Source organism: Peromyscus leucopus, chromosome 1, assembly GCF_004664715.2.
Source record: "Peromyscus leucopus breed LL Stock chromosome 1, UCI_PerLeu_2.1, whole genome shotgun sequence".
Lineage (NCBI taxonomy): Eukaryota > Metazoa > Chordata > Mammalia > Rodentia > Cricetidae > Peromyscus > Peromyscus leucopus.
This window is the reverse complement of record NC_051063.1, coordinates 19,362,422-19,380,144: the sequence shown is the minus strand read 5'-3', so window position 1 is coordinate 19,380,144 and position 17,723 is coordinate 19,362,422. Positions and strand designations below refer to the sequence as shown.

Sequence of the window (17,723 nt, the reverse complement as noted above, 5' to 3'; positions counted from 1 at the left end):
CACTAACTACCCAAAGGGGCCTTAGCCTGTCCCAAAGCATCAAAGCGGGGACCTCACATGTCAAAAAGATGACCTGTGGACATCCTGGTTCCCCAGTGATTTTCCCGACCTTCCTCACAGGCTTTGTAAAGCTTCACACATGGCACTCCAAGGCAGCCAGACACCAGTAAACCACGTTCCTTTCACCCGTTGGCTGGGTTTCGGATTTTCCACTAATTTGTTTTTCTTTTTCCATAACTCCAAGTCAACTATCCTGAGATTCATCTATGGTTCTTCAGGGCCATCTCCCTCTTGCCCACAGCTTGAGCTCCTGACTAATTATCAGTGGATGAGAGGGTCCCAGGAAGTGAGGCCAGAGGCCTCAGGAAAAGTAAGCGATTCTTGATGCCTCGTGCGATGGTCACAATGCGGCCAACCCTGCTTTCGTGGACCGTTACCTCTTTCCTTCTGAGTTAAGGCCGCCTCTGCCGTAACTTCAGACAAATCTAGTGCTCCTCTTCACATCTGCTCCTCTCTGCTCCAATAAATTGTCCCTTACATTTCTCTGTCTTACTGCTCTCAATGGGCACCTTTATCTCAAGAAGGCCGGTGCTTCTAAAGCTAATCCCTTACTGCTGGAGTAAGAAGCACAGGCAGTTCCCTCCTGTAAGGGGAACTCATGTCTAATTATCTACATGACAACAAGTCTCTTTAACTGCTTTATCTCCAAACTGGACACAGCAGGGTCGGGATCCTGACTGTTCAGGCTTTCGTTCCCTGATGGGGCAAGCTCACTTAAAAACAGACTTCTTCATTCCCTCGCTCGCTCGCTCACTCGCTCACTCAATCAATCAACAAAGAGCAAAGAGAGGCTGTCTGAGCAGACTGAAAAGGAACGTGGCTTGTGTGCTTTCTCTTCTTAAGGAGCGTGCTGGCCCAAAGGTGGCACCACGGAGAATATGGATGTTACGGAACAGTCTGTTTGCTCTAGACACGGTGATCGAGTATCAATAAAAATGACAGTGCAGCCATCACCGTGCACTTCCATTTCTTCATGTCAGACAACCGAGTTTCCACGACCTAAATGTCCTGGAAGCTATTTTTGGATTTTAGGGGAGTAAATAAAGCAGTATTTGCTTGACTTTTTTGTTTGTTTTTGCTTCTGTGGACAGGGGTTCTTGCCCAGCTTTTAAAGATTTAATTCCAAACGTGAAGATCGGGTCATAGTTCTGATTCTCATTTTCTTTAGCTTTAGCAAAGAAACCCTTGGCCTGGAAGACAGCTCAGGAGGTACAGGCACCCTCTCCTGACTCTAGGCTGCTGAGCTGAGCGCAATCCCTAGAATCCATGGCAAGGATAAAGGAGAGAAGCAACTCCACAAAGTCCTCTGACCTTTACTCCCACATCGTGGCCTTCCCCTGCCTGCGCAACAAACATATAATGGAATTTTAAAAGTCTTCCTCCATGGTCACGCTATTTAGGAAAGGCACGTCTCCTTCCATTTAGTACAAGGGACTCATCACGAATGTCTGGACCAATCCCTTCCGTGTCCCTCAGGACTGCCCTGATCGCCACTTCCGGGCTCCACCGTTAGCTTTCCTAAACTAAAAGGTGATGCTTCAGTATAATTCACTTAAAAACGGGCTCTGGAAATGCAGCCAGGAAAGACCTGCCCATCAACTCGGCATAACTGTTAGGGAGAAGGTTAAAACTGAAGTTGAGGAACTGTGTATTTCAAAGTGCTCTGGTTCATTAAACACTCGTATTTTTTTTCAGACGTATCAGAATTATATGCATTGCTACTGCAGAAAGCCCAGATCTACTGTATTAAAATAATGTTTTACTGTGTTACTTTCCCCCCAAAAGATGAATGTACTTTGATTTTTAGAGCAAGACTCTTTGTGAAACAACTGTTTATTGTACAGAACTTCGCTTCATTAAGAAAAACACACGTGGACTTGAAACACATTTACAGTGTCCCTGGGCACTGGGGTATCTTCTCAAAGCCCTTGCTCAGCATCAGCAATGATCCCTGGGGTTTGAACCTTGCATGTCACTCTGTTCCTCAACAACATAACATCTGGAGACTGGAGAGAAGGCTTATCAGTTAAGAGCCCTGCCTGCTCTTCCAGAGGACCCAGGGTTGACTTCCAGAATCTACATGTTAGCTCAAAACCACCAACAACTCCAGTTCCAGGGGATCTAATACCCTCTTCCTGCCTTCAGGCATCAGGCACACATGTGGTACACATACATACATGCACGTAAAACACACACATGAATTCTTCTTAATTAAAAAAAATAAAAAGGAATGCTATGGGATGGTCTGTATGTCAAATTACTCTGATTGGTCAATAAATAAAACACTGATTGGCCAGTGGCTAGGCAGGAAGTATAGGCAGGACTAACAGAGAGGAGAAAAGAAAGAACAGGAAGGCAGAAGGAGTCACTGCCAGCCACTTCACATGCATGTGAAGATGCCGGTAAGCCACATGGCAATGTATAGATTTATAGAAATGGACTAATTTAAGATATAAGAACAGTTAGCAAGAAGCCTGCCACGGCCATACAGTTTGTATGCAATATAAGTCTCTGTGTTTACTTGGTTGGGTCTGAGCAGCTGTGGGACTGGCGGGTGAGAGAGATTTGTCCTGACTGTGGGCAAGGCAGGAAAACTCTAGCTACAAAGGAAATAACATTTGATGACAGAAGTCTACTGTTACCACAAGTATTGAGAAAGGGGAAAAATTATGTTAAGAATAAACCAACTCAAAAGAGGCTTTTCATATCTGGTATGGGAATTTTTGTTAGGTGGTCTTTGGCTCTTGGAGGAGTGCATCAGCTCACATGAGGTAAGTTCATGAAAGCTATGTATGTGTATCTATACACGGAATGACATGCAGTTTTTGTTTTAGGAAACAGTTTATAGTATGAGTCTGTGTGGCTTTTCCAGTCATCCATGCTGTTATTTTACCTCCCTCCCCTGCCCCCCACTTCTGTAAGGATCCATTTCCCCTGTACAAATACACAAAAGCACACAGTACACCTGATGACGAAGAAGCCATGAAATTGAAGCAGAGCAGGGAGGGGTGTGTGGGGGAGGGATTGGAGGAAGGGGAAGGGGAAGGGAGAAATGTTGTAACTAAAATACAACCTGAAAAGTAAACAAACAAAAAGATACTTTAAAAGAAAATGAAACTATAAAAAAAAGAACAAAGTAAAACCAATTTGTAGCTGAGTTCTTTACAGAATGTTCATCTGGAGAAAAGTAATCACCAATCTCATTTGGCTGTAGACCCTGGGCGTTTCATTAATGACCTGCCTGGTAAGGTAGTCCAGTTAGTGCAACAGTGTTGTAAGTGTTAAGGGAGAAAGCAATCCCTTTCCACTTGGCTTTAGAGCCCATACCACAAAAATAGGACCCACACTTAACACTGTCAACAAGACCAAGAACTTACGGCTAGACAGCTTACGGGCCTTGGAGAAAGCCTACTATTACTCTATTAAATGGACATAGTATTAAAACAACTCCTAACGACTTATTGCTATACTGTCAATCAACGCACCTCTCCACCCTCAGCAGAGAAGCTTCTTCTTGCAGTAGATGGCAATTACTACAGAGGCCCACAACTGGTCACCATGCAGAGATTTAGGAGATTTTAGAGTGTTCAACAATAAATGGGACATCTATATCACATCCTTTCTCCTCAAGGATCAGGGGTCTACGTGGAAGAGTTCAAGAGCCAGAAGTGGAGGGTGACTTGAGGAAACACTGCTTTCCAGATGTAAGAGGGCAATTCCACATATGAACACACAGCAACTGTGACAGCATGCACAAGACCTGTGCAAGGTCCAGCCAGCAAAATCCCAGCATGGAGGAAGCGTGCACGCACGCGGGATGGACGGATGGACGGACAGACACACACAGAGACACACGGGGACACACACACACACGGACACACACACACGGACACGGACACACGGACACGGACACACGGACACGGACACAGACACACATGGACACACACACAAACGGACACAAAGCCCCACCCCAGCTAAGAAGCTATTGGTATTTGATTTCGGCTTGGAGAAGGAAAGTCAGATGTCTTTAGAGATGTGCTGCCTGTTTTATCAACCAGATGTGCCCTGGTTTATCCAGGGCAGGTCATAACACACACTGGACTCTATGGGGGAGGGGGGGAGGGGGGAGAGAGAGAAGGAGAAGGAAGAAGTTGGATGGATACGAAGGTGGGAGATCTGGGAGGAGCTGTATGATAGTCTCAAAGAATTAATAACAATTTAAAAATCTCCCAAAGCTCCTATGAGCCATGCCCAGAGAAAACCATCTCTTCCCTGCTAGGTGTCATCTCAATTCCAGATACCCACCACAGAACCTACCGCTTGCTTTGGCTTCTGAGTAGGAGGGGCCGTCCTCAAAGGTGAAGATCTGGGACACGCTCTGGCCCAGGTAGGAAGGAGGCCCGTAGTATGAGTGCATCCTGTACTGAGAGCTCACCGGGTGGCGGCTTTCTGAGGTCTTCATCTGCTTAAGAAAAATTAAAGAACGTCTTTGTTAGGGTTTGAATGTGAAATGTCCCCCCACAGGATCTCATGCCCGAGGCCTGGTCCCTGTCACATGGCGCTAACTTGAGAAATCCTGGGAGCATTAGGAGACGGGACCTAGCTGGAGGAAGTAGGTTGCCCTAACTGGAGGGCAGACTCTAGAGGACAGTTTGTCTTGGACCCTCCTGTGTCTGTCTGTTCTTTCTGTGCCCACACGATGAGCTGCTTTGCTCTGTCACATACTCCATACCTCAATTTCAGCATGTCACAGAAACTCTGCACCTTATATATCAAGGGAGGGTCTTTCACTTAAACCTGGAGTTCACCAATTCAGCTACTCCAACTGGCCAGCTTGCTCCAGGGAATCTCATCTCCACCTCTTGATGACTGCAAGTGGGTGCCCAGGCCTGCCCCACATGGATACAGATGCTGGGCATCTGAACTCTGAACCTCTCGCTTGCATGGTAAGTACTCTACCCACTGAGCTGTATCTTCAGCCCTTCTAAGACTGGGAGGGGGTGTGATGGATTCTGTTAAGTGCTTCACAGAACTCCAGCCCCCTTCAAACTAAAACTGCAGGCTTCCCAAGAGCCGGTTACACAGTCTGAAAAAGGAGCACGGGCGTGTAACAGTCCGGGGCTGACTTTAAGCACGGATGCCCATGAGAACAATGGGCTCCTCGCTCTGGGTGCTGAGACAGTCACATTCTCTCGGGTTTGACAGCATCTACAAGTCAGTCAGTTCTTCAAGGAAAAACGCAGTAGAATTATTATTTTGAAGTGTGTTACTTTTGTTTATGTGGCATTTGTTCAATTGTTACGCTGTGTTATAATAGTTATAGTTGAAGTTTTTCTTAGTTATGATAGAAAGTAAATTCTGTATAAAACTTTTGGAGTCACTAAAATGGATGGGTAGTAGAGTGCTTTCTCTGAATTTCCTAAATGTAAATGGACTGAATATTGTAAATTAATTCTTTCTTGATAACTGTTTTTGTTGTATGTAGTTATACTACGTTTAAGTTAAAACCCTTTTCATTTTTATTTAGACAAAAAGGGGGAAATGTAGTAGAATATTATTTTAAGGCGTGTTACTTTTGTTTAGGTTGCATTTGTTTCACTCTGTGAAGCTGTGTTACTGTGCTTGTCTAAAACACCTGATGGTCTGATAAAGAGCTGAACGGCCAACAGCAAGGCAGGGGAAGGGCTGGTGTGGCTGGCAGGCAGAGAGAATACGTATATAGAAGGAGAAATCTGGGAGGGGAGAGCTAGCGGACAGAGAAGGAGGAGGACTCCAGGGCCAGCCACCCAGCTACACAGCAAGCCAGGGAGGAAGAGTAAGATTTACAGAGTAAGAGAGCAGGAGAAGCCCAGAGGCAAAAGGTAGACGAGATCATTTAAGAAAAGCTGGCTAGAAACTAAGCCAAGCTAAGACCGGGCATTCATAAGTAAGAATAAGCCTCCTTGTGTGATTTACTTGGGGGATGGGTGGTGGCCCCCCCCAAAAGAGTAAAAAAGCAACAACAACAGAAAATAGTCTTCAGTATCTCCTGTGTACAAAGTTAACGGGACTTGAGCCCACAAGCTCTGCAATGTGCTGCATTTTTTCTATTGCTGTGGAATATATGGGGGGACTTGGGGATGAATATACAAATACTGAAATAGTTACTATTCACCATGACTTCAGAGCAACAGTCAGCCAGTATTTTACTATAAATGGCTAAATAGTAACTAATTGAGGGTTTGCCATGGCGTCTCCAGGCAACAGCAAATGAATGGGCCCTGCCCCAATAAAACTTTATTTACAAATAGTGTGGACAAGTTCTCCATCTTGACTCTCACTGGAATAAAGGAAGGAGCTGATGTCTTGGCTCCACTCCTTGGAAATCGAATTCAACTGGTCTGGGATGCAGCCAGGACCCTGGGTCTTTCCAAAGCTCCTTAGGTAATTCTAACATGTCACCCAAACCGTGGCTTAATATACTCTAAAAATTGCCAACATGTATCCATACACCAGCGATGAACAGGAGCCTGTGTATTAAAAACAGTTCAAAAGGTCAAGTCCGACAAGCAGATTGGCTAACAGCTGCCATCCCAGCATGCACAGTGCCCAGAGAGCTATGCAGTCAAATGGCACTCTTTCCAACAGAAAATAAGCACTGTTTCAAAACATACATATGCTTATTGTCCCCCACTTAATTCTTCATCTTTCCAGAAAGCATAAAAAATTGTGATTAATTAGAACCTGGAACTGAGTTATTTGTATTCGGTTTCCGCAACGCCTCTCTGATACCACAACAGAAGACTTCCAGCAGCAGAAGAAAAAAAGGATACAAAAGGCCAAACTCCACTTGGTTATTAAAATGTGCATTTACTGAGGTCATCAGTCACTTCAGCTACATCCAACTCAAAGAATAACGCTTAAGGGCTGGAGAGGTGGCGCAGCCCTTAAAGGCTAGACTCAGAAAGAAAACTGAGACCACTATAATAATCATCTACTCACAGCAGAGGAGGAAGGTGTCTCTAAGAATACAGAGCCCACTTAAACACAAAGTTAAAAACTGAATTGATGTTCACCTTAAAAGGCCTGGGAGTAACTCCAGGTCACTTCCTGCTCCCTTCTAATTTTAAATAGACAAGACGGACAGATGACAGATAGACAACACAATCCTGCTACTCCGACCTTAGACAAGATGGGTGGATAATGAAGCCTTTGATATTTGTTTGATCTTAAAACCAGTAGTTTTCATTTGGGGACAACCTTGTCCCTACAGGGAGATTTGATATCTGGAAACATGTTTAACTGTCACACCCGGAAGCTAAGACGGTTGCTACTGGCATCTAGAGATAAAGGCCAGCAACACTGCTATACTCCCACGGGGCCCAGGACAGTCCCCCTGACAATCAAGTACTCACCCCAACACCGCAACTGTGCCAAGGTTGGGGAACCTGTTTCAAACTAATCTAATATCCGGAAGGCCCTTTCCTCACTTCTGGGTGAAAGACAACCACAGTGGTAAATGGAGAACTACTCAGTTATGTTAATGGCTGCTTTTCTCTTCTCTTCTCTTCTCTTCTCTTCTCTTCTCTTCTCTTCTCTTCTCTTCTCTTCTCTTCTCTTCTCTCTCTCTCCCCCTCCCCACCCCCCCACCCCTTTATGCAATACTAACTTGTTTCTTTGAGATTTTATTTTTGTTCTTTTATATTAAAACAAACAAACCAAGCAAAACTTAAAACATTCAAGATTCTAGTGAATTATGTCTGTTATTATTATTAGCACTTGGTGGCTGGCAAGTAAGCGACATGTTTTATAAACTTACTACCCACCCCAGTCTCTAAACTGGAGTGTGACCCACAGGCAGGAGCTGAGCAGGCAGCAAATGCACGCACTGTTAGTATTAACTCCAGAGGAAACCTTGAAGCTTGGGGTTTTGTTGTACTGAACTGCTGAGAAAATGCATGGCGATAAATCTGACCCACAGGCCTTACATCACCCTGTCTCCAGTAACAGTAACATCGCAGGACAGCTCAAGAGTGTCCAGCATCATTTCCTCTTTAAAATTCTCAAATCCTATCTGCCGCCTGTCTAGTAAGGTTTCAGATAGAAGTGTCCGATCTTAGAGAAAGCTGAACTCTCCTTCCAGGTGAAGGATGTAAAAGGAGTACTCTGGCTGGCAGGAAGCCAGCTCACAGGGAAGCTGTGGCTTAAAGAGAACAGTGTTCCCAAGAGTCCTCCACAGATCAACACAACTAACTGCAGGGATTACCAGACCCTGAGACAAACTTGAATTACAATCTTTCAAGCTCCCCAAGCCCTGTCTGAGGTGAACCTTTAGCTTTCTGATTGGAAACACTTCTACAGTGAAGGCAGAACTCTTCACAGACTGGAACCTCACATCTCCAGGGCACAGAGGGTAAAGGCTGAGATCAACATCTGCCATCCTCAAAACGATTTCTTTGGTTTGCAATGCCTATTCCCAGGTTCACCTAGCCATGCTCCTGAGCCGGGGCAGACCTCATCTGTGCAGAGAGCTTCGTCTGAGAGCCCCTTGTGCCCACTGAGACACATACCTGTTCGTTTTCCACACTGCATGCTGCCCTTTGCAAACACTTATTCTTAATGTGTAGGCTAAGTGCCTGTTATTATGCACGGGTCTCAGAGATACCAGAACAACAAAGGATCAAATGCCAAGTCTTGTGATGCTGGCACTGTCTCCTCGGCTGTGACCCAAGGCTCCCTACTGCCTGTCTCCACCTACTCCTCAAGATCCTCTAAGCTTGTGCCTTCCTCTCAATCTTCTCACTACCTTCTCTAATACGGCCACATAGTGAATGGCCCAGAAGAGAAAAGGAGAGGGAGAGGGACAGAAAGAGAGAGGGGGGAGGGAGGGGAGGGGAGGGGAGGGGAGGGGAGGCCTTTGGCAGGACCCAGATGCCTGTGAGGGAGCCCAGCGACTCTTCAGAATGTGGGGAGGAGGGTGTCCACCTTGAGGGCTCCACCCAAGATGCTGAAGAACACAAGAGCTCTTTGTCTTTGTCTAAACACAGAAAGGATGTCCTTCCTCTCCTGAGAGTGCGCGGGGCGGGGGGGGGGGGGGCGGGGATCAGCAGAAAAGATAATTTAAGAACCAATCTATCTAAGCTGTCTTAGACTGTAAAGCCCAGGCTTACCAAAGCAATAGCAACAGAGGGAGGCAAGCAAAAACAAGAAAACTCGTGTAGATGGGCCTTTCCTAGTGGAAATGAAGAACGGAGTTAGAGTTTATCTCACTAAATTCAAGAAATGGAAAAACAGCCTTGGGTGCAGCTTGGCAAAGTGAGCAGGTCATGTGGAAACACAGAACCAAAGCTGACCCTCCCCTCAGGTCTCCAGCTCCTGGAGCACATGGACAGTTACTCATAAGCCCCAAACAGCTGACGGGGATACCCTCCCTGCCATGGACTTCAGGATCGTGTCTGGACTTACATGGTCTACGATGCTTGACTTCACTGTAAAAGCAATTCATCTTTGCATATTGCTAATTGACAAAAGAAACCCAAATGCACATTTTCAGCCGTGATGCTCAGGGTTCTAGTGAGAACATCTTCACATCTTCTGTCGTCATCGGTGGCACTGACTTTTCTTAGACTGTGTTTTCCAAAATACAGAACTGCCACTCATCACAGGCCCTGAAATAATGCAGTCGCCATCCACACACAACTTGGAGGAATCAAACAGGAGAATCCCTTGAGCCCAGAAGTTCAAGGTCAACAAGACCAGAGAAAAGCATAATGCCAAATCCATGTGAACAGTGTACGCACCCTGGGTCGAACTGCTTTGTGAGCGTCTGTGTACATAAATGCACGTGAAACACGCTTCTTACTGTAGGACTCAGTCTAAGCACTCAAGACACAGGTAACAGGGAACAATTACCCTCAAAAACAGGTATCTAGTTAGAAAAAGCCAAGTCCAATCTAAAATGTCCCCTTTCCCTGGGAACTTGGAGGTCTTGGTATATTCCAGGGGGTTCATGAAAGAGGGTTGGGTGTCTGGAATAATCTCTTGCTAGAACTACCTTAGGGTCTTTATTATCTTTGCAAATTCTACAAAGAATCTTCTGAGCTTGAGACAGAACCTTGTTTGTATGATTCACAATCTGACATTCAGACACTAGGGCTAGGAAGGTGGCTCAGGTGAAGTCACAGGCTGTACAAACATTAGGGACATGAGTTAAACTCCCATAAAAAAAAATTCAACCAGGGGTGGTTACCAGTGTACCTGCAACCCCAGTGCTGGCAGGGGAATGGGGAGAGTGGAGACAGGGGGATGGATGGGACTTTCTGGACACAAGCCTGCCTCCAGATTGAGTGAGAGACCTTTGTCTCAAGTAAATAAAGCCAAATGTGATGAAACCTGACAACTTCCTCTTGTCTACTTGCTTGTGCACATGAACACATGCACCAATACACATGGGCACAAACCACACAAACACACACAGAGATAATTAAAAATAAAATGATATTCCAACTCTAACTTTTTTTTTTTTTTTTTTTTTGGTTTTTCGAGACAGGGTTTCTCTGTGCAGCTTTGCGCCTTTCCTGGAGCTCACTTGGTAGCCCAGGCTGGCCTCGAACTCATAGAGATCCGCCTGCCTCTGCCTCCCGAGTGCTGGGATTAAAGGCGTGCGCCACCACCGCCCGGCTCCAACTCTAACTTTTTAACCAAACTCACACAGCCAGACATAAATGCCAGTATCAACTATACATATTAAAAAAAAAAAAACAATAAAATAGCTGGAAGAGAAGATGGGACAATTTTATCCTAAAACACCTGGCTAATAATTATCCAGACGTAGGGTTTCCCAGGCTGCTAACACATCCAATGTCTGATGGCATTACATAGCAACTCTCTGGACTGGCAGAGGGCTGGGGGGGATATTCTTGATGTTACCCTGAGAAAATACCAGTTATTGACTACAGGAATAACACAACTTCAGAGTAAGAAAGTGAGCATTTCCTGAAAGATCCAAGAGACCTGTCCTGTTACCTCACTGAGTCCCAAGAATTTAATCATCATCAACATATGGAGACAGTGCCAACAAGGAGCTGGGTTCTACTCAGGGCACCGAGGAAAGGAGGCAGGAAAGAAAGGGAACTGCCCGGAGCTCCTGATTTCTTCCACTGACCCAAGACACCTTCCCCATTTCAACGGAGACACTTGCTTATTTAGAGGGCCACTTGCTGCCGCGGCCTTTCAACAGCCCAGCTCTTTCCATCACTCTGCATCGAGTTAAGAAACTTCACTTTGGATCGTTTGAAAATGAGAAGCAGAGATGCCAGCAACCGCACGTTCAGGAACTTTGATTTTAGAGCACAATGCATCAGAGTCATCCATATGTGTTCCCACCATGATGGACAAACTTAATTAACCTTTGCTACCTGTTCCAACCTACTGTTTTAGACAAAGCTAGTGACCCAGAAACAATATGTTACCGTCAGAATCTCCATGGCAGATACCAAGAGATACAGCCCTATCAGCAGTATCGGGAAATAAGCCACTTGGATTATCTGCTATAAGAAATATGGATTATATTCATGTCACACATGAGCTGCCGGAAACATTAGGATACTTTTAGCATAAATCAGCAGTATGAAGGCTGTCTTATGAGGACGGAACATGACAGACTGCCTGCAGGGCAAGGTGAGGTTGTCAAAGCCACCCTCCAAGCGAACGCAAAGGCACATGTTCACACACTGTCCCCAAACTGTTTAAAGATTCCAGCAGATTGGTGACTCCTAGCGGGCACCCCCAACTCATGAATGGCATGAAGAGGCCCATCCCCCTCCAAGACCATCATGGGAACAGGTCACATCAAATGACTCAAGAATAAATGAAAATAGGTTTCCCTAAAGCTAGCTCGCTCGCTCTCTCTCGCTCTCTCTCGCTCTCTCTCTCGCACTCTCTCCCCTCCCCTCTGTGAGTGTGTGTGTGTGCATGCGCGCGTATCAACATGTTTTGAAAAATAAACCTAAGTAGCAGCATATTTAGTGTCACTAATTTTCAGGCTTGAGTCAAAGACTAAGCAATGTGCTGTGCCTTGCACAGAAGACAGAGGCACTCTGGGAAAGAAAGAAGAGCCCTCCACAGCAGGCAAAGCCTGCTCACATTCCAGCTACCCACGAACCAGTGGTGTGATAATGCTGAGTGGGTCTGCTTCCCGGAGCCTCAATTTCTTCACTGAAATGGAGCGAACAAGACCTGACAAGGGTGAGTTGAGGGCTCAGACAATATGGGACAGGAAGTGGTGGCCACTCACTGGGGACCACATTCAAGGACCCTGTGCTGACTCGGACAAAATATGCCTTCCTGTCACATACTTTCAAAAATATTTGAGCATTTAAATATTTTGCTGGGTATTTAAAAATATCTCTATTGTGAGATGTTGCTACATTTCAACTTTTTAAAAAATAAAAAACCCTCAACATTCTACATTGTTAATACCCATGCATGCAGGCACACACCCATGCATGCATGCACTCACTCACTAAAGTTCCAGGGCTTCTCATTTTCTAGTTTTACATAAATACAAGACACATGAATGGACTATCTGCCTTCTTTCTCAAAGTATTGGTTGGTGAAAAATAGAAAAGCCAAAAAGAATATTTATGCTATAAAATGTGATGGGAAATGGTATAAAAAAATGAGATAAGCCGGGTGGTGGTGGTGGTGGTGGTGGTGGTGGTGGTGATGGTGGTGCACAGCTTCAATCCCAGCACTCAGGAGGCAGAGGCAGGTGGATCTCTGTGAGTTCAAGGCCAGCCTGGTCTACAGAGAGATCCAGGAAAGGCACAAAGCTACACAGAGAAACTCTGTCTCGAAAAACAAAACAACAACAACAAAAATGAGATAAAGAGGTAAACTGTTTCTTCTTCTCTCTTTCCTTTAAATCCCACCCAGGAAGCTGCACACCACGGGTGACCCTCAGAGGGCCTGTGGGGACACCAAGAAAAGGGTATGGAGAAGTGTCCTAGGAGCAGGTAGAAGTGGTATATTTTCTGTAGAGAAGGTTAAAAGACAGAGATTAACTACATGTCTATCTACTTCTCACTGTCACCATGTGCTGAGAATTCTCAACGACAGAGGTGATAAAATCCCCCCTCCCCCATCTCACAGCATATCCTGTCCAGACCTGTCTTCCTACAGTGCAGCATCTCTCTCTCTCCCCTTGGGAAACTAAGCTCTGGCCTCAATACCTGAAAAGTATGCTGCCCTCTGGTTCTTCCTCAACCACTTCCACTATGCTGAATAGTCGGGCACTTGAGAGTGACAATGAATGAATAAAGTTTCTTATTCACGTCTTACAACACATTAAAGATGCTTTAGAACTGTGTCTTTTTTCCTTGTATTTCTAATACTGCATTGAAACAAACAAACAAAACAGGACCGACCTGTCTCTGCTATGCATTCCTTTGATTTTAGTCTTTATTCAAATAATGACGAACACTTAAGCATCATAGAAATGAGGATCTCAAGGAATGTAACACTCAATCAAGTACCTAAATGTTCTGAAAAGCTTCTCATTTTATATCAGACTCATATCTATCAGCGAGGGGGAAAGAAAGAGCTGGCCAAAAAGGCAAATGCAAATAGATGAGATTTTGGCCACTAGTCCAAGGAAATCAAAGCTGAAAGCTTTCAAATCCTGTGACCCAAGGATCTAATTTCTCAAGCACCTCACACAATTTCCCAAAGACGACGGTGTTTGCCACCCTGATGCTGTGTCACACAGCACCAGTGACAGGACAACCTGGCAACGGAGTGCCACAGACTTCTTCCAGCCTCCAGCTCAACTGCCAGCTCTTGCAGCGTTCCAGCCCATCACAAGGTGTGCCAGCTCAGTGTAGCTCAAAAGGAACCACCTCAGAACTCCGACCACTCTGCAGGACGGCCCGGCACAGACAAGCCCCTCCCAAAGCCTTGGGCACATCTGTCACACTCTGGATGTCCTGGGATGCTCCTGGCACTGCTCCACCCAGGCTGAGAAAACAATTCCTTAGGGTACCCAGGGCCTTATTCCATCCCTTGCTCTCTTGAGTCAGGGTCGCCTGCTCCCTACTGCCCCCAGGTTCCCAGAGGCCAGTTCTATTTTCTCCTGGGATCTACTCTGTTTACTAGAGTGCTCTGTAAAAATGGGCAGTCCTCAGCCCCACCCCTTTGAGCTCAGCATAGTTCTCCCTTAATCAAAGAACAGTAACATCTTTACCCACCCTCATCATCTAAGCTGAATGTACTAAAAACACACATCAGAAAAGGAGATAAAAAAAAAACCAAGCAACTAGATTAGATTGCTAGAATTAATGAATACATAAGATATAAAATAAATACACATGATAGTAATGGAACATGAATTAAAATAAATCCTCCAGGCATCAACAGAGTTATGCCTCTGTACTTAATCTTTAAGAAATCAAATTATGGTGGTTAGCTCGAATACTCCTAAAGCAGATACTACACCTGTTTGCCTGAGGAAAGAGATTGTCATAAAAATATTTAAAAGTACACAATCCTTATAAATTCCCTTGATGGTGTGTGAATGCTGCCGGTTTCTCTCTGACAAGGAAGCCCGTGTCCACCTACCATCAGACAGTAGATATGGGGGTTTGAACGAGATGTCCCCCACAAGTCTTGGGCATTTGGATACTTGGCCTGCAGTGGGTGGCTGTTTGGGGGGTGTTAGGGGGTGTGGCTTGGCTGTAGGAAGTATGTCACCAGGGCGCAGGCTTTAAGGCTCCAAAAGACCAATGCCGCTCTTAGCTGTTTGCCTCCTGCTTGTGCTCTGAGACATGAGTTCTCATCCGTTCCTGCCACCATGTCTCAGCTCTACCATCATGGACTATAACCTTCTAGAAACACAAGCCAATTAAACGCTTTCGTTTCTAAGTTGCCTTGGACATGGTGTCTTACCACAGCAACAGAAAAGGAGTCAATACAGTGGCAAATGACCACTGAATTCTAGAAAAAGAAATGGGTGCTACAAGCTTGTGGGAACTCACGAGCTTTAGACCAACAGCTGTGGAGCCTGCATGAGACCGGACTAGACCCTCTGCATAAGGGAGACAATTGCGGAGCTTGGTCTGTTTAAGGGGCCCCTGGCAGTGGGATCAAGATCTATCCCTGGTATATGAGCTGACTCTTTGGAGTCCACTACCTATGGTAGGACACCTTGCACAGCCTTGATGCAAGGGTAGGGGCCTGGCCCTTCCTCAACCAGGCTTTGCTGAATCCTCATGGGAAGCCTTACCTTTTTATAGGCTGGGGGATGAAAATTGGGGGGGAGGAGAGAGGGGAGGGGGGAGGAGAGGGGGATCTGTGGTTGGTATATAAAATGAATAAAAAAAAAATGTCTTAATAAAGAAAAAAAAATAAATGGGTTCTAAAAAAGGAATTGGGACAAGGCGAACCTGCTAGTGATAATGTGGGCCACAGGATGGGCAGGCAGCCCATACACAGCGAGACTGTAAGTATGCTTGGCTGAGATGAAAAGACACGGTCAGGTTCCTCACAGAAGTCAGACCAACCTTCTCAGGCCAGAGAAAGGGCTTTACATTCTCCTGTCTCCTCTCTGCTATTATCATTTTTAAATTTAAGAGGATCTGAGAGTCAGGCATACTTGCCCACACCTGTAATCCCAGCACTTAGAACTCTAAGACGACGGGAGGGTAGACATCCAAATCCAAGGCCAGCCTGGGCTCTATGGGGACGCTCTGCCTTTGGAAACATAAACACAAGCCAGGTTTTCCCCTTTAATCCCAGCACCCAGAGGCAGAGGCAGACGTAGCTGTGAATTCAAGGCCAGCCTGGTCTACATAGATAGTTCTAGGACAGCCAGAACCCGAGAGAGAGAGAGAGAGAGAGAGAGAGAGAGAGAGAGAGAGAGAGAGAGAGAGAGAGAGAGAGAGATATCCTGTCCGACTCTCACCCTCCATTTATATATATTATAAATGTTATATAAATTTATTAGAAATAATAAAAACAAACAACACATACACAAAATGATTTAAGGATTATTAATTTTAACTTTTCCTGGGAACTGGGGTGGATCTAAGATTTGGCTTCACACAGCCACACTTCCTGTGGGACAGACACTGCAGCGTGTGGAGAAGGCAGGGGTGAGGCTGCCTCCATATAGCCTGTGCTTTCACCATACTTTAACATGGCTGTCCCGGAACTAAACTACACTAGAAAAGAGAAGTGCCTGTGAAGCCAAGGGCCTGCTCAGGCTGTTGGTTTGAGGGTGAAGAGCATCAGCAGGCAGGCAAGCCGTCAAAGGCAGCTTTCGGAAATGCCAGGCCTGGTCCTCTGGCCCTCACAAGCTGAGAGGGCTGGACCGCCATCCCAGGAACACCTACAGTAGGTGTCCTTTGTGTGTGTGTGTGCCAAGTGTCATATGCCAGAATCTGTTTCCCTTCCTGCCTGTATCTCAATTCAAACCAAGGACTATATAGGTGATTCCCAACATCCCTTCATGTTTTTTCCATACACAGACACGATGGGGAATGATCAAATCAGGGTCTTCATATCTGCCCAACACTGTCTCTTCTAGCTATTTAAAAATATATGAACTACTGTTAACTGCGATTACCCTATTATGCTTTTTCTATCTATTGCACTTGGCAGTCAATTCTAGGGCGCAGCAGCCCCTGGTGTATGTTTATTTAGTACATAAATGAATTCCAGTGAGACGCATAGCTGTCAGTGGACACTCATTGTCATGGGATGACTCAGACGGAGACCAAAGTAACCGCCAGGGGAATGCAACCCCTAAGGCTGTCACCGGACCACGCCCCGACTGAGGCGGGAATGTGAACCCAGACGTCTGGTGGCACAGGCTTGGGTAGAGGCAACAAAAGAGCGCCAGCTGTGAGCCTGAAGGAGACCCCAGGCTCGGCTCGGAGTCCTCCCCATATTTATTTCTGCTCACTTGATATGCACCTCTCCCTTGTCAGCCAGGTACAACATGTTTATTTAAGAGATAATGTTGCCGTGGAGGAGTGCACAAGGCAATAAACAGCTTTTGCAGGCAATTAAATGCAGACGGGAAATGGAGCTGCTGGTCAGCGGAAGCAGCCATTCATCGTGAGTTTGTTCTAGTGTCACAAATGTTATTCCTGTTTCACAACAGGACAGGAACCTGTGATTGGGCCACAAATCTCTGCAGGCCCGAGACAGACCAGAAGCCATTAAAGCTATTCTCAGCCTGCATGGTGGTGTTCACAGGAGCACACGCTCTGGGATTCTGGGATGCTGCCCCCAGAGGCCCAGAGAGGAAGCAAGCTCGCAAGAGTGCTCACTGGCTGGCTCTCTCTCCCTCGCTCCCTCCTTGCCTGCCTCCCTCCCTCCTTCCCTCCCCCTCTCTCTCTCATAGATTGGGTACTTAGTAGGTGCTGAATCAGTGTGGCTTGCTTGACTTTACAGGCTAGGTATGCAGGAGGCCTAACTCCACACAAAGAGTCAAGGGATTTTTCTGACATCTATCATTAAAATAAAATTATGATCTCTGCTACAGTACCTATTGTCTAGAAACCAAAAGAGGTCTTTGGTTGAAAAACATGCACACTGCTCCCCCAACACACAATGGCGCTCAAAGTGGTAAGGAAAGGGGACGGAGTATAAAAAGGGGAAGTTGAGTCTCAGCAGCAGCGGGG

The 17,723-nt window shown here is 45.8% G+C and overlaps 1 protein-coding gene across 1 annotated transcript in view; it reads right to left on the bottom strand.

Moving 5' to 3' along the window:
* Dmrt1 (doublesex and mab-3 related transcription factor 1) overlaps positions 1-17,723 on the bottom strand; it is a 112,079-nt gene that overhangs the window by 43,621 nt on the left and 50,735 nt on the right. The window contains exon 4 of the mRNA XM_028895092.2: positions 4,378-4,522. Coding sequence (XP_028750925.1) covers positions 4,378-4,522 — 145 coding nt within the window. The remainder of the gene's footprint in view (positions 1-4,377; positions 4,523-17,723) is intronic.